The sequence below is a fragment of the Cupressus sempervirens genome, chromosome 3 (assembly GCF_028749045.1).
Source record: "Cupressus sempervirens isolate cs-2001-9-10 chromosome 3, ASM2874904v1, whole genome shotgun sequence".
Classification (NCBI taxonomy): Eukaryota; Viridiplantae; Streptophyta; class Pinopsida; order Cupressales; family Cupressaceae; genus Cupressus; species Cupressus sempervirens.
In genome coordinates, this window is record NC_143120.1 from 568,765,436 (window position 1) to 568,789,938 (window position 24,503).

Here is a 24,503-nt window from a genome sequence, read left to right on the forward strand (position 1 = left end):
AATAAATTGCCACATATTGGTGCAACTGCTATGATCAAGAAGAGAAATCATGGAGATCATCTACAAGATTTAAAAATTGTGTTGTGAGCCAAGCTAGATTCATTGAACTTTCCAAAGAGGTTCGATTTGATGATGGAAATGTAACTTGGAGAAATAAATGTGTGAGAATTCACTATGAGCTGTGAATCTGAGTGTTGAGACAAGCGTGCAAGTTGGCCAAGAGGGAGCCCGATCTTGGTGATGAGATGATCTCTCATATTGGTTTGTGTATGTGATAGAAAGTATGCCTAGTCATTCAACATCTTCTTGATGTTGTCTTGGATCTCTAAGTTATGATGTTCAAATCACTAGAGAAAACAAATTCACAACTAAGAGGTATGAATTAGTAGTGAAAAAACTTAGTCCAATTTCTCAATTTAATTCAAACTTTATATATATATTTCAATTGGAATCATCAAAAAAAGATATAAATGAAGCATCAAGTTGCAATGCACAAGTATGTGATTTAGAAATCCAATGTGGGAGAAAACCATAGTGAGAAATGTCGCTAGGATCTACTATCCTAATCAAGCCTCAAAAATATTTAATCCAATTATTAATTTAGGAGATTAAACCCTAAAAGGACTCCAAACTCCTAATCAAGAGCACTAACTAGTACAAATACGAGCACCTACTCATAGACTCTTCGATATTTTTATATGATCTTCAACCCATCAAAACAAATAGAAAAGTATTACAATTTTAAATAAATACAAATAGGTCATAAACTGCATATATTAATGCTAAATCTAACATCAAAAATGCTTGTGATATCAAAAATGCTTGTAATATCAAAAATGCTAGATCATCATAAATTTGACAAGACGTGTTAAATCTGATATCAAAAATGCTTGTGATCTTGTAGAAAAATTTAAAATTTCAACTTACTATGTAAAACTTGCAATCTAGACATTAATATGTCATTGAGTATAATGTGAAGGTGTTTCAATATTGACCACCTATAATGATTGTATACTTTATAAATAATTGTGCAAACTAAATTCTAGTGAATAAAATAAGTTTTAAATTAAAATGAAAATACCTCTGTAATTAAAAAATAGTTCACACATAATAAAATATGAATATCTTAGTCAAATCTTTTAAATGACATGTTGTTTGAATTGAATTGAATACCTTTATATTTCCTTAGTGTCTTCTTCTATGAGAAACTCCAATCACCTTCATTTGATCAAACTAAGAAATCTCTTTAATGTTTCTAGTCACTATGTTATTTCCTAAACTCATAAACAAACTTCTTTGGACATTTTTTCTTCATTAAAACTTCATTTCACCTAGTCACACACAATAACAATTTTTTGATGAATGAGGATATATGCAAATTTACAAATTTATTCAACCAAAATTTTGGTTGTATCAAACTCCAACTGCCAAATTGTAAATTGTCGCAACTGAATGGGTAAAATAAGAATTTGTTTGATGCTTATTTTTGTAATTATAGTGAAGTAATTTGATGATACAAATTATCATGAAAACTTCATTTGGTTTTATTTGTAATAACCTATGATAGCATGAATGAATCATTTTAATCTAGGTAAATCAAGAACATTGTTGCCTAACAATTTATTAATTATAAACAATTATTGTCAACTTGTATAGGATATCATTGTCAACTTTTTTTTTGGATCAAATAATATTAACATTAATTAAAATTTGCTCCTCTATATGCTACTGGTAGTTCTATGGCTGGGGTCAACCACTGCTACCTTTGCCCTTGCTACTATTAGTACATAAATGAAAAAATAATAATTTGAGGATTAAAAACCATTTCCTAAGACTTTTGGAAAGCAAAAACCATAGTAAACTTGGGCATGGCATAGAACAAAAAAATCTTTGGGTAAACTGAAGGAAGAGGATTTAGATCATCCTTCTTCCCCCATCCATCTATGGGGTCAAGAACAGAGTTCAAAATAGACCACTAATAGACTATATCTTATTCATCTTCCTTATTCTCATTGCATGGAGACATTTTTAGGGAAAGCCAAGTTTAAATGGGTATATTTTTAAAACATGACATGAGTCCCTCTAAAAAAATAGAGATCGCGGTGAGGTTCTATGTTTTTCTCGATTTAAATAAAACCCTGCTCGATGAGATAGAAATGTCAACTCCATGTGGTGTTTGATTTTAAGGTATAGTGATACAAGATCCAATATCATTTCAAAATAGCACCAATTATCTAGGTTGCCTCGATTTGAAATGTCATGAAAAAAAAAACCAAAACTAAAAAGTATAAAGATCTTGTCTCCAAGGAATCCCTCTACTTATTGGTAGAGAAAAAAACTCACTAATTATCTCAAAGAACGCCATTGAGAATTCTCCAATATGCTCAAGATTTCCACATTGCAGGAAATTTATATGACCCTCAAGCCACTTGTTCCATCAGGGCTATTGAAATCAAACAAGATAACCCACAAAGTAATATTTTGAAAACTAATAATAAGCTATAAAAACCTTTTCTTTCCAATCCCTAGTCTAGGCTAAGATACACTCTGTCCCAACTTATTCCCAATGGTTTCCAATTAAAATACCCTCAGTTGAAGATTCATGGGAAGAATATCCTCTAATCCTAAACTTTGTCAAAACATTATCCTTACCAACACTCCTAGAAATTGATTACTCAATGAAATATAGTTATGAGAGGACTCCAATATGATCTAGTTGATTTCTCGGGTGTTACAGATGCAACACGCCCAAAAGTTGAATCCAACACTAATATTATGTCTCATATAAGACTATAGAATTTTGTTATGCTATCAAATTTGATATCAAGCTAAACTATTTAGTGGATTGAGCTTTAGTCTTAACTCGATCTCACAACATCATATTCTAGATCTCGTTTCTATTAGATATCAAACTAAATCTCTTTTCCATTTGATACACAAGATATTCTCTAAAATAGTATCACGTGGATTGGAAAAAAGGGCTCCTAAAATTGTATCAAAGGAACAATGGGGGTTTGTTCCAAGAAAGGAGGTTTAAAAGAGCACATTAATTGAGCTTGAAGTTCTTCATTCCATCAAATGTCACAAATTAGAACGGATGATTATTAAACTTGACATACTCAAATTACATGACAAATTTAACTAGAAAATTTTGTTGTAGGTTCTTATTAAATATGGATTATCTTACAAGTAGTGTAAATGGGTATTAGCATATATCTCATGGGTAAAAAACTTTGTTGTCATAATATGTAGTCTTGTGGTATTTTCCTCCTTCACAAGGAGTTAGGTAGGGAGATATTGTGTTTTTTCATTGTAGCCAATCATGATCACAACTTTTGGAGCGGTAATAATATGACTAGTTCTTAAATTAAAATTACATATTGTTGTCAGATGATACAATATTTTGGGGGGAAGCCTACATGAGAGAAGCTCAAATTATCAAAAAAAAAATTGATATTGTAGGGTGATGCCAAAAAATCATTGTGATCAAACCAAAAGTCTCTTCAAGAATTTTTCACCATTGGTTTATTTAAGAACAACAAATTATCTCATATTCAAGCAGGAGCCCCTTCCAAGAAAATATCATGGTATTCATCTATTTGCAAGCAAACATAAGATTTTATTCTAGGAAATTACTATAACTCAATTTATAAAATTGTATCCTCATGGAATAACTCTTGGCTATTTCTAGTGGGAAGAGTACTTATGATCAAAACTAGGTTGGCTAGCTTCCCAAAGTATATCATGTCTATTCTACCAATTCGAAGAAAAAAAATTGTTTGGTATGGAGTAAAAACTTATGAACTTTCTCTAGAAAGGAAATAAAGATCCTAAAGAAAAGATACATATTCTCTTCGGATAAGGTTTTCTCATTTAATAGCATGAATGGTGAGCATGAATGGTGAGCAAATTCACAATTTGGAGTGTAGAAATAGTGGTCTAGGTTAAAAACTAATAAAGATGATATTTCCAACAACTCCAAATGGGAAACAATATCTAGAGGTTTATCTAGACTTGGAGGCTCTATAGAGGATATTCCCCAACTTTAATCCACTTGTAGGATCCCATATGCAGAATTTCATGTTGACATGCATATGGATGTTTCTCCTATACCTCACATCAATTAACCATGATGGAAAGAAGGTTGATTTCTAGCATGACTCGTGTGTGTTTCCATTGCACCAAAATATTAACATATTGATGTCTGATACAACCACTAGACTTATAGAACATGGAAGGTGATTAAGGCGTGCCTCAAGCCCAAGCACTATGTTGGACATCACAAGTAAACCACGAGAGAAAATCTTTTGACAATTTCCATAGTCTAAGTGTGGGATTTGAACCCATGATCTAGGCTTTGATACCAATTCTTGGTTGTTGTTGCACCAAAACATCAACTCGTTAATTCCTGGTACAACCTCTAGACCTATAGAATAATAGTAGAGGTGACTGAACCAAGTTCCAGACCTAAGCACTACATTGTATATCACAGGAAGACCAAGGGTGCACACCTTGAAACAACTCATGGAATGGGTATTTTCCACTAAAAAATATAAAAACATCATTCGGTTCCAAAGCTACATACTACTTCTACACCAAAGAATGTAATGGGATAAAAAAATATCACTTGGAAAGACCTCTCAAACTTCCCCATTTTGCAAATTAGAAAACCATTCCAATTTAGGAACATAATTAGAGAATTCTCCTCTACAAGAAATCTCATAAATGACTAATTTGGTCTCCTACAACATCATGGAATTATACACTCAAGAAAGGAAACAACATTCTAAAAACCTTCATAAACAACACATTATTGAGAGGATTCTCACTTTGCTAGTCAAGTGTTCTACTTCTTAAGGCATGATCATTTTCTTGGTTGGCCATAAAAGGCAGAATTCACATAAGTGAAAGACATGCACACCTTGGGATTAAATGTATCTGCACTTATAGCTTATGTGAATTAGAACCAAAAATACCAAGCCACTTACTACTTAATTGTCCTTTTACAAGCTCGTATTCGTCATGTCTATGAAACGAGCTTCATTAGTATGTTCCCTTAATGAAGAACTCTTATATGCACTTGAGTCTTTGCTTCTTTATCACAATCATTTTTCTGCACACATGGAAGGTGGATCCTTCTATTCTAATATGAAATATTTGATGAAAGTGTAATTAATGCATATTTTGAAATGAGAAGAATAGTCTTGAATATTTTTTGTTCACAAAATTGAAGTTTTTATGTCTAAATTAGTGAATTCTTACTATATAAAGAACCAAAGAAAAGGACCCTACTTGACATCAAAAGATTCATATATTCTATTAGAATGGAAATCTATTTGTCTTTCATTCAAAGAGACCCTTCTTAGTAGTAGGCCAAAGAAAATCAAAAAGTATCTAATGAACTCCCTAATCTAAATTTTATCCAGTTAAATTTTGATAGGCCTTCAAAAGGAAACCCTAAAAATTCAATTGTGAGTTGCATTTTGAAGTACTGATCCCAAGGGAGAAATTATTACTCCACTTTCTACGAAAGTACCAAATGACACAAATAGAGGCAAGGGTTAATTTGTTTTTACTATAACTTGTTATTATATTCAAAATGTACAATTTAGTAATTATAGGATATTCTCAAAAATATTGTATCTTTATTTAAAAGGTTTTAAACTCTGAATTGGTGTATTAACTGTATGCATAACTATCAAATCCTCCATTGAGTTTATAAAGAAAACAAGATTGTGGAAATCCTTTCCAAAAAATGTCATCTTCAAAATAAATAACAAATATATCTTTAATAGGGGAATCTTGGAGGACCCTTCAATTGACCCATTCATTTGCAGTAATCCTCTTTGTGATCACACATGTCGTTAGTCATTGGTGTATATTTTAGTTTTATATCTACTATACCATCCTAAATTGCAAGCACCTATGATTAGATTATCAATGAAGCCCCGTTTGGTGTTTTCATGTCCATTGTGTTTGATCCAACAACCCATCTCCATTTTTGGCATCTTGTCCTCCTTCCAAACTCCCCATACAAATTTGGGCCTATTTTCTTAGGTACCAAATTCCTCAAGAAATATGTTCCCCAAGATTTGGGTTAAATTCAAATGAGCAACCCATTATAGTAATTTGGCAGGCATTAGAACCTTTGATGACCTCCTCCAAGGTTTGAACCCCAAAATGTCATCTTCCTTCCAATTGTGCATGAAGAAAAGAAAAACATTGCTCGTTTGTAATGATCCCATCTTTTGGCCTTCACGTTCTTTTAGTAATTGACCAAGTGTGTGTGTGTTAGCCTTGTTCTACATGGTCTCGAGGGCTAACGAAGGGTTTAATGGGATCCTGGAGTGTTTTGGCCTAGTCATTTCCAGTTTGGGCCAAAATAAAGTTGATTTACTCAGTTTCAGGCATACTTACGATTTTTAGTAAGTCGGCAGGACACAGTGCAGGTCAATTCTGGTGATTGGATTCGATACTCCTTGGTGAGAGCTTTCCGATGAGCTATCACTCGCATTATTCGGAGTCCGATTGCTAATACATTTTTAATGCCTGAAGTTTTGTTAAAGTAACGTCTAATTTAATTGTAAAATATTAAAGTGTTACTTTAATATTTATTTTATGGTGATGTGTACCCAAGGGAGACATAAGGGGTATTTTAATATATGTTTTATATATTACACATCTTTTATCCCACATTGCCCATATGAGTTGAGCAGACCCTTGGAAATAGAATAAAAGGAAGCATTTGTGGCTTCATTAGGCAGGTTGAATATGAGAAGAAATTGGTGTGAGTTGCAGCTTTGTTTTCGGCATTTGAGGACGTCTATCCTCTCTTGTAACATTCTAGACGTCATTCCCTTGGGGTTTGGCCTTTGGAATTCTTTCTTATTGGCTTCATTATCAGGCAGTTTAGTTGCATTTCCGGCTACAGGCAGATTTGATATTTTGCTCATATCTTCTTCACTACTTGTCCGACGCTTATGCCGCTTGGAGGGAATGGTATTATGAAGGTAGTGGACTGATTGGAGGACAAAGTATTGTAGCAGCAAGTTCGTAAGCATGGGTTGGAGTATTATGACAATATTGCTGAAGTAATTAGTGAGTTGATAAATCTGCTATGTATTTGATTTTATGAATTCTGAAAATAACATTTTATTAGCAGCAGTTCATTTCCACTTTGCATATCATTGTAGTTGCTTTCTTGTTTATGTTGTATGATACCAATTCCATGCACGAAACACAACAAACAAATAAACGTTTGATTTCCAGAGTTATAAGGGGTTTTAAGAAGTTGAATGCAAACTGTTTGACATAATTCCTTTCAGCATATTGGTTTAGTTTTTTGGGATATTCAGGGGTGCCCATTACAGTGGTATCAGAGCTATAAGTCCTGCCATCCTGTGGAGATCATATTGATAGCCGGATAAAGATGCATATTAGTCTAGATCAAGATGTGATGTTCAGACAGTTATTGGGTACATTAGAGAAGGGGCAATGTATGCAACATGAGCAAAATAGGCAAATGGATATGATGTTGCAACTTATGGCTAGACAGATGGGCATCAACATTGATGATTTGTATGCTGCCCCAGAGCAAAAGGTAGTTGATTCCTCAGGTGGGATCGAGACACGTATAGAGCCAGCCAGTTATGATGTTGGTGATGTGGGCATTTTGACAGAGTCAATAGAGACATGCGTGCAAAGTCAGGAGACCACATATGAAGCCTTGTCAGGGGATGATGATGTAGCAATAGTGGAATTAGGAGAATGCAAGGGAACTGTCATATCAACAAACACTTCTATGTCAGTTGAACCATCCAATGAGGAGTTTAATGGTATAAATGCAGTGGTTGATGTATTTTCTAATGAAGCCACACATGTTAATGATTATGAGTTTTCATCAACTACAAATTCAGTTCAGTTTTTTGTTGCAGCAGTTAATGTTGTTCCTATGTCCATATATTTCAATGCGGCAACACCTATTGTTGATACAATTAGCATGAATACATATGGTTCACCTACAACTACATCTTTTTCAATGCATGATGGTGATAATATGCATTCCAGTCCAATATATATTATGTGGATGGATAAAGGGAAGAAGACGTTTCATAGATCTTCTATGGAGTTGCCTTATGGTGACATTCTGACTTCATCAACACAAGTTTTGAATGCTAGGCTACAGGGGTTGGTCCTGAGGATGCGGATTTGCAGCTGGTTTAACTTCCATATGTATATCACCTATTGGGATCCAGGTGGAGATTGGAGTCCATTATGTTACTTAATTGCTTGAGGACAAGCAATTTCAAGGAGGGCGAATTTGTAATGATCCCATCTTTTGGCCTTCACGTTCTTTTAGTAGTTGACCAAGTGTGTGTGTGTTAGCCTTGTTCTACATGGTCTCGAGGGCTAACGAAGGGTTTAATGGGATCCTGGAGTGTTTTGGCCTAGTCATTTCCAGTTTGGGCCAAAATGAAGTTGATTTACTCAGTTTCAGGCATACTTACAGGATGGCAGGACTTATAGCTCTGATACCACTGTAATGGGCACCCCTGAATATCCCAAAAAACTAAACCAATATGCTGAAAGGAATTATGTCAAACAGTTTGCATTCAACTTCTTAAAACCCCTTATAACTCTGGAAATCAAACGTTTATTTGTTTGTTGTGTTTCGTGCATGGAATTGGTATCATACAACATAAACAAGAAAGCAACTACAATGATATGCAAAGTGGAAATGAACTGCTGCTAATAAAATGTTATTTTCAGAATTCATAAAATCAAATACATAGCAGATTTATCAACTCACTAATTACTTCAGCAATATTGTCATAATACTCCAGCCCATGCTTACGAACTTGCTGCTACAATACTTGTGTTTATTTTGTTAAGGTATGTTGGAAGCATTGTTACAATTTTGCATTGTTCTCGAGTGCTTACAAGTATGATGTTTTCATTTTCAATTATGTTTTAGGTGAACTATTATCCCGAATCTTTGTTATATTATCATCATATGCATCTTCTACTATTACTACGTTTTGATGCATTTTCCAAAAAGAGAATAATTACAATTATCTTTAAATTAGTAGTTAGCTATCTCCTTGTCAATGGTATAAGAAATTCCTCCTTTACTAAAATTCATTTTCATATGCTATCAAGTTTGGGCATATATAGTACCTTCCAAACCAAATAATAATCATTCAAAATACACAACAAAATAGTGCAATTGCTACCAATATGGTTGCAACAAAAAAGGGCATGCAACTATGATCAAAATATGATAATATTTGTCCCCAAACACAAAAATTATATGATATTTTGAGATAGTCTAAACCCTACCTAAAAATTATAATCAATAAATTATAACTTGTAAGACTCAAAAACATTTCAACACAATCATGATCCGTGAATGAATCAACAATAAATATTAGATGGTTTTTATACTCAAATATAAGTACCTTGTGTTTCCATCCTCGACCAAGAAGATACCAAAATGCATCCAAAAAAGGGGAATTAATTTCATAAAAATCTATGCCAAGTCTTTCCTTTTTTGTCACGTCTTCTAAATTATTTAAAAAAATGTTCACTTTATTTTGAAAGTGTATTTGTAAAATATCACACTCCATTTATTATTGTTATATTGTTGGAAAGAATTGTTTAAAACATAATGCACCTTAATTATGAAGGTGACATCTCTCAAGAATCTAACCCCACCCCTAACCATCAAAAAATAAAGACTTCTATTGTGCATAATTTTCATCAAGTCTGCAAAACGACATTAGCGAGGAAAATAATCACCTCTAAGAAGTTTTCATATCACCAACAAAATTCTTCACCTGATATCCCTTAGAGTTTGTAAAGATTTCACATACACTATACTTGATGTGAAATGGAAAAGGCCAAAAGAGTGTGGAAAGCAGATGTAATGTCATATATAAGTATTGGAAAGAAAAGGTAATACACAAGTAATTTAGCAACTTCTTGTCAAAATTTATTCAGCAGGGTGATGGCTGACCAATAGTTCATTATCCAATTGAAATCAACACTTCAAAATAAATCCAATGTCCCGTAAAATGAAAAAAATAAATGTATTTGTGTTTGATAGAAGTTGACAAGAATCCTAAAGACTCGTTGGTATCATATAATGATGCAATTCCTAAACAGGTGAAAGATGAATTGCTTTTCCTTAAAACTTGTTTTCTAGAGTTATTTCGAGAAATACTGCAGATTATTGCAGTCATAATATCCTCAAAAAAAATTTAAAAGTCGATCAAAGAAATGTTGGGGAATATATTATTATAAATATATACATCCATTGACGCAAGTATCCAAACAAGCAATACATGCATTACTTATGTTAAAAAATTACTTGATTAATGCAAGATCCGCAACAAACTCATAAAAATCTTATGAAAAATAAATATAAACAAAAGTGATTCACATTGGCATACATGCTTTCAGCAAGAACTAATAAAACATTATCTGTACTGCTGAGCGCTCAAAACTAACGGCAATTATTCAAAATGACAAGCTAGAATTACCGCCCTACTTGGATTAAATATTTCACGTTATAAAGATAAAATATAATATCTTTAAAAATAAGATAATACTATGCTCAATCATCCACACTCGATAAACATGACAAGGCCGAAGCTCATCAATTATGATGGCGAGTTCAGCGGTTGGTCATTCCCCTTAAGAGAAGCTCTCAAGAAAAAACACATAGAAACCTTTCTTTGGCAACACATACAAGTGCTGCAATCCATCAGAATGCATGTAGTATATTACCATTTCTCACGATGAAATGTTTGCAGTTTATAATATCCGGTAGGACAACCCTTGCATTTACAGTTAAATGGTCTCAATTAGCGTACACTAGCCTTACATGATGAATCCTTGGCATTCCTTATCTCTATGTTACAAACAATAAAAGCAGGAAATAAAGCAGCACTTTCGGTTAATTAATTTGCTTTCTGAATGGCCATACAGAATTCTAAAAGAAAAAACATCTTGAGCCTATATAGAGATTTTCTATAGAAATACCAAATATGGACCACAATTGTACAGAATAAGATTATAAATAAAATAAAATTTGAGCATTTTGAAACTTCAATTTACAAGAAGTGCACAATTTACCTATCACGTAAGTCGATATTCTGAATGACATCATACCAATCTCTGAACATCAGGTACCGGGCAAAGATCACTGGAGCTTAATTCCAGATCATCATTACGGAATGCCACATATGCTACTTGTTCAGAGAAAATTAGATACACAAAAAATGAACATTTCCAAAATTAATTTACAGAAAAATGCACTCTTGCCTCGAGCCCAAACATCCTGTCCCAACTTTTGGAAATTTCGACTTCGAAAAATGACCTTATTAGATAAAGATAACACACAGGTAGTCTTTCAAAGCACATTAGTCCTTTCAACAATCTCCAGCATAGTTTGTCAATAACATGAATAAATCAGGGAACCGAAAAGCACAAAAGGCAATGAGAATAAATATTTCTGCCAACTCAGCTCATTCGTCCTCTATTTTCACTGGAACGAGCAAGCATGAAGCCTCTTGACTGCAAAATTCACATCTTGAAAGGTTTGTGTGTGAAAAGGATATTGATACAATAAAAGATCAACTTCTTGACAGGGACCTTCTTGCAATTAAGAGAACATCCTCAAAAAATTACTTGCATATGCCATGGGCTTTATATCAGGGTGTGGCTGCAGATCAGAAATGGGACAGAAGAGTCATTAGTATATTTTGAATTATGCATATCATAGCCAGCCACATTTATGTACATGCTGCAGAAACAGTAGAATCAGTCAGGAACTTCAACTATGAAGACATCTTCAACTCTGCTAATAAAAGAAGAAATATAACTAAACGAGACCTCATCAATTGTCATGAACAGTAATTCATCTATGCCTCTGAAATCTCACACTACATGTTACGATTAATAGAATGCAAGTAAGCCTTTACTTACCACAGAAGAAAAGGAGATGATTTCTGGTTTAAGTTCTGGAGCCTTGAATCTTATGAATGCACCCTTGTTGCCCATCTGAAAAACTCAAAATATTTACACTTCAATGACATAACATACGAAGCAAGCATTGTACAAAGAGCCAATTGCCACAAACATCGAAGAAAACATGCCACAAGTTTAAGTTTTGGCCTATAATTTTGTACATATAAATGACTTGCCTCGTCATGACTATGAAAAAATCATAGCAACTATAACAAGCACATTTGATGCACAATTGCTTTCAAGCCGTGATTTGCATATTCTTCTATCCTTTTTCAGTTGTTATCAGCATAGACATGGGTAAAATATTTCTTTTGAAATGGGGGATGACAATAGGATTCTATAATTTTAAATTTCAGAAAAACTATCAAGCGTAAACATCTTCTGTTACCTGGAACAACTCTCAGTTTGGATCCTTACCAATGTCTCTAAAAACCTCATTAAAACAGGAGCTCAATGCCACAACATTTTCTAACTAAAAAGGAAAAGAATGGTCCTGCCATTAATGCCAGAGCCTTTCATCAGCTAAATGGAAGGAAATTGTCCATTGATGTCAGCATTTACCAGAGTAAATTCACATGGTGATATAACCAAAGCATGGGACCAGAAGAAATTGAAGTAAAGTTATATGGATTCCTTGTATCCTATAAATAGGTGACCGGCAATAGAAAGACCAAGGCTCACAATTTAACTCCCTCCGCACTTGGACCTATAAAACTGGAAATTCATTAAGATAATCCGAACCACTCCCATATCTTTGGTTTAAAACTTTTAAATATATGTAAATGAAACATTCTAATTGACCAAACAATTTTGCTAATGCAGGACTGTAACCCTCTGTAAGTTACTCCACGGTTTGATTCATAAGAAAGCTGAATCATCTGTGACAAAAAAAAAAAATCAAGATTGAAAAAACGCAAATTTCTGGCAATAATTTCTAGCCTATCAACCAACACATCAAAAACTGAATTTTCTACATAAGAAAATTGTAGAATAAGGTTTCCTGTTTCACCTAACAATCGGCCTCCCAGGAACAAATAATACAGGAATTAGCTAAAGCACAAAATGAAGCAGCACAATATCAGCACCAGTGCTTCGGAGATTTAATAATTAGATAGAAAGGTGTCAATAACAGATTATTACTACAGACCAATTATAAACAAAATATATATATACTCAATATATAAATTGATAAAGTAAATGGCTGATTTGTTCAGGATGAACATGAATATTGGATGATGAAATGGGTGTTAACAATTGTGTCAAAAATCAAATAGGTAGGGAAAATCAGCAGATCCAACTGAAAAACAATGAGAAGCATCCGAAGCTGATTATGGTGGCTGAAAACAACATTTCAATGCAGCTGACAAGAGGAAAGAATATAAGAGATTGAGTTCAGTAACAACACCCCACATCCCAATAACTTCCCACCTCAATATTGTCGGACTTATTGGGAACATAAAAATAATTAAAAGATATTTGTTGAAGGTAGAGCAAGTTTTGCAGGGACAGGAATATGCTAAGGGATCCATTTTACTGAGAAGTAATTGGTAAAAAAAATTGTTGTATTAACAAATGATCAAGGAGATCATTATAAAGAATTTACAAAGTTGCAAGAATACAAAGATTTTAATAAGAAACTTAAGCAACGATCTTGTCTACAAAGATTTACAAATATTACATAGATGACCATTAAAGTAATTAAATAATATTCCAATACCCTCCCTTAATGGTCAATCTACCAACAACACCAAGTTGGCCCTTGTATAGCAAACTTATCTGGACCAAGAGGCTTGGCAAGAATGTCTGCAGTTTGATCCGCAGTTGGAACATACTGCAACTGAACTGTCCCATCTTCAACCATCATGTAATGACAATGAACGTCTACAATTTAGTTTATTCATGGAAGACCAGATTCTTGGCATGTTTATGAACTCCCAGATTATTAGAGAGAAAGGTTGGACCTGTTGGAAATTTGTTCAGCGCTCCCCTCAGGATTCGTGACAAGGGCTTAACTGCCTCCTGTGTACTATAAGTTGAGTGGTTGTATCCGGCATTGATAGATCAGTCTTTTGGTGCAACGGCAACCCCACTCTCACAAGTGGTATCAGAGCAAGGTTCCCTACATCAAATTTACCAACTTTGGGTAGATTTTGGTTGAGTTGAATACTTATCTTTTATGGCTCAAGATAGTTTTTCAAAGATTCCTATTTTTGATGGATCAGATTATGCTTTTTGGGAAGTAATGATGCAAACATATTTGTTATCTATTAATGTTGATGTTTGGGCTTCAGTTGTTAATGGTTATAAAGTTCCTAATAATTTACCTACAGATCCTGATGAAAAGAGGAAGTATGAAATTGATATGAAAGCTAAATTTGCTATACTTAACAATTTATCTAAAGATGTTTTTGCTAAGGTAATGCATTGCAATTCTTCTAAAGAAGTATGGGACAAATTGAATACTTAACAATTTATCTAAAGATGTTTTTGTTAAGGTAATGCATTGTAGTTCTTCTAAAGAGGTATGGGACAAATTGAAAAACACATATCATGGTAACGATAGAGTTAAAGAAGCCAAGATACAACATTTGAAATCAAGATTTGAAGACCTTAAGATGGGTAATGATGAAAAGGTAGACGACTATCTCCTTAAGATAGATGAAACTGTAAATGGCATAAGAGGACTTGGTACAAGAATTGATGATATTGATGTTGTAAAAAAAGTTTTGAGATCTCTTCCTGATAAATTCTAAGATATGTTCTTTAGAAGAAACTAGAGATATTAACGAGTATACAATGGAAGATATTCATGGAGCACTTGTAGCTTATGAAATGAGAAAGTTTGGCAAGCTGGAATCCACAAGCAAAGAAGCAGCATTCAAGGTGGAAAAGAAAGTGAAGCAAGTCTCTTCAGAATCAGAAGATCTTGATGTTCTTGAAGCACATTTATCAAGGAAATTAAATAAAGGAGCAGATAAGGTAAACTTCCTTTCAAATGCTTTAATTGTGGTAAAATAGGACACTTTGCATCTAAATGTCCTTATCATAGTCATGATGAAGTAGATGATGAGAAAGAGAAATCAAGTAAAACGAAATGCTATAACAAAAAGTTCTTTAAGAAGAAGAGATTGATTGCTGGTGTATCAGATAGTGAATCTAGTAGTTTTGAATGTGATGAAAATGAAGTTTCATTCATGGCTATAGAAACTACTTGTCAAGGATCAGATAGTGATGACGATGTTGAACTTGTTGAGGCTGATTTAGAATGTGAATTGCTTTATACACTTAAAAAGATCAAGGAATTAAAAAAGGAGTTAAGGGTTCAAGAAAATCAATTCTTAAAGGAAAAAGAGAACTTTGAAAAAGAAACTAAGGAATTAAATCGACAAGTTATAGAATTGAAATTACAAGTTGAGGAACAAAAGAGAATTGTCTTTGTCGCTAAGGAAGAGTTAAGTTCTAAAAATCAGGAATATAAAGGGTTAATGAATGTAGTAGTATCATATAGAAGAAAGTTAGAAAAATATGAGAACACTACTTTGGATGATATGTTAAGGAAACAAAGAAGAACTGATGATCTAACAGGAATTGGTTTTGAACTTGGACAATGTTCTAATGACAAGAAAGATAAATCTTTATTTGAGATATTTAAATCTGAAAGTAAGGATACAAATCAGAATATTACCACTTCAAATCCATGTAAAAATGTAGATTTTAATCAGATTTGTAATGATAAAAATCAGATTATATCAAGCACTTCATTTATGGGTAAAAGATACTCAAACAGGTTCACTTCTTTCTTTCATGGGTATTGTTCATGTGTCATCAATATGGACATAGAATAAGTAATTGCAGATACATGTCAAGGAGGTATTCAAAGTTTCATTTTGGTTATTCCTTTCCTAAAATGAATGGTCTAAGATGTTACAAATGCAATCCCTTTGGTCATGTTATGAGCAATTGCAAAACTAAGTCAATTCAGAATGATCAATCTTCTGCTAGTCTACAAGTTGATAAAGAATTTGATACTAGAGTGACTAAGATATGGAGGCCTAAGATTAATAAGTCTATGTTTGTTCAAATAGCTCTACATTCTGAAGAAAAGGACTTGTGGATAATTGATAGTGGTTATTCTAGACATATGACAAGAGATAGAACGAAATTTGACAAATTGATTAACTACAGAGGTGGCAATGTTAGTTTTGGTAATGATTCTTCAAGGAAAATTAAAGATTTGGGTTCTTTGATGCTTAGCGACAAAATGTCAATTCATGATGTGTATTATGTTGATGGATTAAAGTACAATCTTCTAAGTGTTACTCAAATTTGCGATCATGGATATGAAGTTGTTTTTGATGATCATGGTTGTCAAATCAAAATAAAATCTGGACAATTGGTTACATCAAGTAAAAGATCTAAAGGGAATGTATACAATTTAAAAGATATCACAAATACTAACAATCATGAAAATGTTTGTCTTATGGGACAGGTGAATAAAAGTTAGTTATGACACAAAAGGCTTGGGCACCTGATTTTTGACAACTTGGTAAAAGTTAGTAAGCATTAGAAAGTAAGAGGTATGCCATGTATAAGTAAGCCAAAAAAATGTTATTTGTGAAGGGTGTCAACATGGTAAACAAACAAAGACATATTTTCATTCAAAAGAATATTTCGCTTCTAAACCACTGCAATTAGTACATATTGATTTATGTGGTCCTACAAAGACAATGTCATTAAATGGTGAAAAGAATGTCATGCTTTTTATAGATGATTATACAAAAATAACATGGGTAACCTTCTTAAAGCATAAATCAGAGGCATTTAACAAGTTTTAAGATTTTCAAGAAAATGGTTGAAAATGAGTCAGACATGAAGATTAAATGTTTACGATCAAATAAAGGTGGTGAGTTAACTTTAGATGAATCTGTTGATTACTGTGAAAAACATGGCATCAAAAGACAACATGCATCATCCAAACACCTCAACAAAATGGAGTTGTTGAGAGAAAGAACCAAACAGTGAAAGAAATGGAAAGGACTATGTTAGATGAATCTAAAGTACCAAATAGGTATTGGTAAGAAGCAGTTCGCATAGCAGTATATATTTTAAACAGGGCACAACTAAGGGTAAAAACTAAGTACACTCCTTATGAGTTATGGTATGGACATCCTGCTTCTGTTGACCATTTTAGAATTTTTGGAAGTAGATGTTTCATTAAGAATTCTAATGATAAAATAGGAAGCTTTGATTCAAAATGTGATGGTGGAATATTTTTAGGATATTCTTCTTAAAGTAAAGTTTACAAATGTTTTAATAAAAGGTTGAATAAACTTGTTGAAAGTGTAGATGTGAAAGTGGATGTTGTGCAGGATAAAAAGGAAATAAGAATGGATAATACTTTCCTACAAGACAATGATAAACACTTGAAAGAAGTCAATAATAAAGTTGATGAAGGTAAAGAAGGAGATAATAAAGTTGATGAAGGTGAAGAAGAGATAAAAGATCAAGTAGAAACACCAGAACCCACAGGTACAAAGGCTACAGGAACAAGATTGAAGAAGTATCATCCTCAAGAACAGATTATAGAGGATAAACATGTAGGTATTCAAACAAGAGCAAGAACTACATCTAGTGAATGTGCTAATCTTTGTTTGTTATATCAAATTGAACCTAAATCATATAAAGATGATAGTATTGATGAGTTTTGGGTTAATGCTTTGAAAGAGGAACTAAGTCAAATTGAAAAGAATAAAACTTGGGAATTAGTGCCAAGACCTGAAGATAAAAATGTAATAGGTGCTAAAAGGATCTTTAGAAATAAATTTGATTAAAATGGAAAGATATCAAGGAACAAGGCTAGATTGGTTTGTAAGGGGGTTTTATCCCTCTCTTCTCTTGCATGAGTTCATAAATGAGTGATAGGTTTCAAGGGGAGCATATTGTGCTTATCTTTTTGTTACACTGAAACCTTGGTATATCTCCTTTGTCATTGATGTCAAAGGGGGGGGCGGGGGCGGGGGCGGATGAAAATGTCTATATACAGGTACAAGTACAGATACAAGATATACAAGTACACATGGATATACAAGTACAAATATAGGATATACAAGTACACATGGATATGCAAATGGAGGTTGGTATTGACATCAATGCCAAAGGGGGAGTATGTTGAACCCTTGGTATTTGATCTTTGAGTGTTGTCATTGATGTCAATAATGAAATTATAATGAGCATATGGTATGGTTAACATCATGTAATTATCTTATTTGATATCCTTCAATATTGTTCAAAACATATTCAAGAGAAACACTTAAGTGATATACAATTAACACTTAATGTTCACATTGGTTTAGAAAACGGTTATAAAGAAACAATTTTGGTCTAATAGAAAGTCAACAAGCATTTTTATCGGATCGACCCCAACTATCATACCTTTTTGGAAAGGCCTTTGAGTTAGCTAAAATGGGTCTTTGTTAGTTTTGCATAACACACATGCAAAATGAGAAAAAGTATGTCTATCAAAAATGGTTACCAAATTGTTATGACACTTTGAGTAGTTTTAAGCGGATTTGGTGTAATAGAAGTTTGGGGTATGTACCTAACTCCAAAATTTCGACTTTATTGGTTTATAAGTAGAGGATAAATTCCTCTAAAACATCCAACAGGTGGTTTTGATAGAAGTTGCAGAATTTGTCAACCGAACAGTTTGCAAGCAGATTTTTAACAGCAAAGAAGGGGGTAATGCTTTATGTTTCTATTTTCATGTTTGTGAATTGATTTTCATTGCAGAAGTTTATCAGAGGTAGAAAAAGGGTTATATATTGCTTTTTTACTCATTCATATCAATGTTTGATCATATCTTTTAATGGAAAAAGAAAATATATTTGGATACTAGATGTTTTGAGGAGAAAGTATATCTTGCATTATGTTTTCAACAAGTTGAAACTAGTGATTCATAATTTGTGTTGTAACAAAGATTATCCTCTAATTTTATATCTCATTTGTTCATTTTGGAAGTTGGTGCTTCTTATATTCATGAAGTTGGTGCTTCAGGTGTAAGGGATTGGTGTTCCTTGAAATTGGTGTTTCTAAAACAGGGTGTTGGTGCTTCCCAGAATTGTAGCTCTGAAATATTTGCCCAAAAGGCTAATAAAGTTTCAGATTCAAAGTGGTTTTTAACCCTAAGGGGTTTTCCACATTAAAATATTGTGTCACTTTTTTATTCATTAACTATCTTGATTCATGTGTTAAATTTTATAACTTGTAATTGTTTCAAGTTTTGAAAAAGTATTTTAAACCACTGATTCACCCCCCCCCCCCAGCGGTGTTTGTATTCCAACAAGTGGTATCAGAGCTTGGTCACAGGTTTGAATCCTCAAACCCTCAGGTAATGCTAAGGGGGAGATTATCGAAAATTGGTTCAGCGCTCCCCATGGGGTGACAAGGGCTTAACTGCCTCTTGTGTACTATAAGTTGAGTTGTTATATCGAGCATTGATAGATCAGTCTTTTGGTGCAATGGCAACCCCACTCTAACAAGACCAACTTGAGATAAATGTATACCTACAAGTATCTGACAAAACCAAACTATCTCACACGCTGCTTTAACAGCTCCTCAATACTTCTCTTTTGTGGAGGAGAGTGAGACTACATGCTAAGATCCAAAACTGAACACATATCTACAAGTTGGTGCCTCATCATCAACCAAACCTGCCCAATCTGAATATATAAACCCATTGAGATTAGAATCATGACTCCTAATGTAAAGAAGTCCATAATCAAAGGTGTCCTTTACATAATGCAACACACGCTTGGTTGGTACCCACTGATCAGCCTTGGGAACTATCATGAAGCTTGAAATGTAGCTCACTACAAATTTGATATCAAGTGTAGTAGCAATGAGATAGATTGCCCACTAGTTGCCTGTAAGTGGTTTCATGACTAGGAGGAGAATCAACCTTGGCTACCAACTTTAGTCCCTTCTCCATAGGCGTGGAAGCGGGTTTACAATTTTGCATTCAAATCTTGTCAAGCAAGTTCCTAACATACTTACAATGAGAAATAGAGATGTTACCATCACTTTGCAAACATCAACACGTAGACAATAATAGAAGACCCAAATCTGTCATATCAAAATCGTTACACAGGTCTTGTTTGATTTCTTCATTCAAATGTGTCAAATGGTCAGCAATGATCAAGTTATTCACATAAACAATAAGAAAGAGAACATCATCACCAAAGTGTGATATATCGATTAACTTCAAAAGGACAACGATGAGCAACCATGTACTAATCAATCTTGTCGTAGCCATTTTTGTAATGGTGTGGTTGTGATGTTCTGCATCATTTTGTTGAGGGATCTATGGAGTGGTTTATCAACATTTTATGCCATGTGTAGAATAGAACTAATTCTCCGATGTTACAAATAATAGAACAACCAAACTCTTTTTCTACTAAGGCCTTAAATTTCTAAAATACAATTAAACACATCTGATTTTTCTCTAAGGAAGTACACACATTGTACAACTGAAATCATCAACAAGAAGCAAGAAATACCTGCACCTAGAAGCAGTAGTATTCATTTGACCACATACATCAGTGTGGACCAATTGTACTATCTTAGAGACTCACCATGACTCACCATGACTCGCCATGAGTCACCAACTATCCTATGTTGTTTTCCAGTCTAACAAGCTCCACAAACTCACTAATTTTGAGTTTGAATTTCAATTAAGCCAAGTACTAAATCATCAAAACAAGCTACGCAATATAGTGAATGTTCAGGTGGCCATTTCACTCATGCAAGAGATTGGTAATAGAAGAAGATTTTGCAGCAAAGGTGTGCTCAAGAGAATCACCTGTATTGACAAGTTCGTATAGACCATGATCCTCAATGCCAATAATTACAGTATCGTGTTGTGTGATCAACAATCAAACAATTGTGTGCACTGAATACCACATCAAGCTGAGGAGAATGCTGCATGATCTAACTCACTGAGAGTAGGTTATGCTTCATGCCAAGACCATAATATACATTGAGAAAAATGAGATTCCTCCCACTAGATTGTTCTTAACATTTCCCTTCCCGATGTAGATATACTCTTCACCTCCAAATAATTGAATCAATACAGGGAGAAATTTTGTAAACCAATTACGTTTGTGAGTGAAATGTCAAGAAGCACCTCAATTTATATACCAGGCAGAAGATTTCACATGGTCTACAGGTCTTTTATCCATGAAGGCATAAAAGGCACTCTTTCTGCTTTGTGTGCTCAATATCATTGCCTTTAAGTTGAGATTCTCCGTACTTTTGTTGTTCGAAAGCCAATCAATTGCAACATTCTTGAGCAAATCGCCATATTTGTGACATATTTGCAACATCCTTGAGAAATGACAAACCCTGATGAGAATAAGATATCAAATAATATTGTTGGGGAAGAGAACCTACAAATTATAATCATGAGCCCCATACAAGAGAAGGATATTAGTCAAGAAATCAACTAGAATGAGGAAAATGAAAATCAGTTTGAAGAACAACAAAGCAATACAGAGTCACAACTAGTTGTTTGGTCAAACAATGACTTAAATCTAAAGGAACAGAAAGAGGACGATTGAGAACTAGTCAAAAACAAGAAGAATGGAGGATCAAAGACTACTGGAAGAAAGGGAGAAACCATGGAATCACCTCTATCCTAGGAAGGAATCACTACAGGACAGATGAAAGCAGATGTGGGTTCTCAAAATTGGGAGCGGGTAGATTTTTAGTTAGAAAACAAAGGGAACTAGAAAGTAAACTGAACATAGCGAATGGGAAACAAATGACCATCTAAGAAGCCTATTTAAACAATAAAAGATGAAGATTATATCATGGAATATAAGAGGATTAAATAGTCCTCATTAACAAGATGTGATGAGAAACTTGGTGCGTGACCACAAAACACATATACTAAAGATTCAAGAAAAAAAATATCAAAAGAGAAAGTTGAAAAAATTAAACTCTTCAAAAATTGTTGAGTTGAGGGATGTGACTCTGAAGGAGCATCTAGAGGCATTGCCATCTTTTGGAACCTCAACAATATTAGAAGGTAGGCCTATTTTTATTGCTAACAACATTTTAGCTATTACATTCTATCAAATAAGGATAATTTTGAACGGGTAGCTACAAACATATATACTCCTAACTCTAAGAATGGTAGAAAAGTCTTTTGGAGAAAATTTGAGAATGTCAAGTCTTTATTTTCCAATATGAGATAGATGGTCATGGGGGACTTCAATACCCCATTAAAAGATACCGAGAAGTTTGGAGCAGCAGCTCCTAACATTGATAGTAGAATGGACCTTAATGATTTCTTAAATAACCAAGTTCTTCTTGATGTGGACTTCCAGGGTCCCCAATTTATTTGGTCTAATAGGAGAGTTGGGAAGGACCAAATACAAGTTAAGTTAGATAGAGCTCTTATCTCCTTGGATTGGATGGCTTCTTATTCCTTTAACCTTTCCTCTCTCCCCCGCATTGGCTCAAATCACTCTCCCCTCTCTTTCAATGCTAATCCTTTGACAAGTAAAATCAATCACACTTTCTATTTTGAAAGAATGTAGCTGGCCCATCCTGAGTTGGAGACTAGAATCAAAGAATGGTGGAATATTAAGGTGGACAGATCAGCAATGTACAAGGTCACCAAAAAACTTGGCAATATCAAAACAAACATCAAGAAATGGAACAAAGTGGTTTTTGGGGATATTTTCATAGAGAAGACAAATACCATTGTTAAGTTGAAAGATGTCAAAGATCACATCCAAACTAATGGTTTCTCTAAGCAACTTATAAAAGATGAAAATGAAATTCTGGTTAACTATTATGACACAATTATGAAAGAAGAAACTTTCTGGAGGCAAACAGCGAGAGCCCTATGGTTGGAAGCAAGGGACAAAAACACCGGATTCTTTCACATGACTGCCCCTAAACATAAGGTGGCCAATAGGATAAAATCATTAAATACAGTGACTGGTGTTGGTAAACAGATTGTTCTTTTGATTTAACTATTTAAAATGCCCAAATTTGTGAACAATATCTGGTTACAACAGTTGGAAAGTTGCTTCTGAAAAGACTAACTTTCCTCTGAATTCTTAGGTACAGCTCCCTATTGCAATATGATTTGCAATGAATTATGTTTGTCGCTAAATTTAAAATGGGGTGTGTTCTTAACCCGAGAAAAAGAGAGGTAAACCGAGCTAAGCCTAAACAAGAACTAACTCAAGCAAGAAATGGTATTTTAAGATTGATTAAGTTTATGAATTCACACATCTTATGAACCCACAAGGCTTGACGATTCAACAATGCATACTAACTAATACTAAACTGATTCAGCAGAATACTAACTACAGAGAAAGAAAGACTAACTTGAAGGGAAAACACAAAAAAGGGATTTCTCTTGAACCTATAATGACAAAACTATCATATTCAGTTCGCTGCCCCAAAACATGGGAATGAAGCTCTATTCGTTCCTTGTTTTAATTCAAATGAAAGAGGAAACATACAATTAACGCAAAACAGAATGGAACAAAAAATAATTGACACAAAATACCATTCAATTGTCTTTGCAATATCAAGCATTTCACACCAAAAATTAGCCGACCTTTTATTAATCTTTCATTCCAGTACATATATAATTCCAAGATCACCGTTACAGAAGAATTTAAATTGGTTCATCTCTTCCAAAAATGACAAATGGAAAGGAGCCCGTTTGTCTACTACAATCATTACATCAAAATATGAAAGGGGCGGAATCTGAATCACTTCGCCTTCTTTCCCTTTTCTAATTTTGTCCTATAGGCCCTAGCAACTACAATGATTGGAATCAATTACTCATGCCTATGTACATGAACATTAGTGTATCTCAAGAGCCATTTAGAATGCTCTCTGGCCAAATCTTTGACAGCACTCAACCGGTCTCATATTTCTTCCATGGCCACGTGTATACACCCACCAAGCTTCTGGAGTTCGAAGACTCTGTTCTGGTGATCGAAAGATATCCCTGTCAAACTATCTATGTAATTGGAGAAGTTCGTTTGCATGACAATCATCCCAATGATTCCCTTCCCTTGTCCACTAGTCTGGGAATCCGTATGTAGACCTCTTAGGAGTTCATAGTCTCTATCTTGATCTTTCTTCACTTTAGTTTATGTTTCCTTAAGCCCTTTCTCTATTGCTATGATCATCTAGGACTTGAATTGCATGCTCTACAGCCACTCAAACAAAGGTTCATCTCCTTTGGGCAAGATCTTTGCTTCGACAGCTTCCTTAATCTTCATATGGATAACCATCTTTAGTAAAGAGACGCAATCTTCACTTTTAACCTTTTTTGCTGCCAAGGTAGCTCTATTAGCTGAAATTTTATCCTTCTTTGTTTCTAGCCTCAATAGGGCATTGCCAATCCGTTCTATAATGGCGAGTCCCTCCAAGAGTTTCCCACT

General features: G+C 34.0%; 1 protein-coding gene across 3 annotated transcripts in view; it reads right to left on the minus strand.

The window, feature by feature from the left end:
* Positions 1-11,059: 11,059 nt before the first annotated feature.
* Positions 11,060-24,503, minus strand: part of PP5.2 (protein phosphatase 5.2) — a 140,486-nt gene continuing 127,042 nt past the window's right edge. For all 3 annotated transcript variants that reach the window (XM_089820958.1, XM_089820956.1, XM_089820957.1), the window contains 2 exons: positions 11,989-12,063; positions 11,060-11,725 (listed from right to left, as the gene is read on the minus strand). In XM_089820958.1, the coding sequence (XP_089677084.1) occupies positions 11,666-11,725; positions 11,989-12,063 (135 nt within the window). In that variant the 3' untranslated portion in view covers positions 11,060-11,665. The remainder of the gene's footprint in view (positions 11,726-11,988; positions 12,064-24,503) is intronic.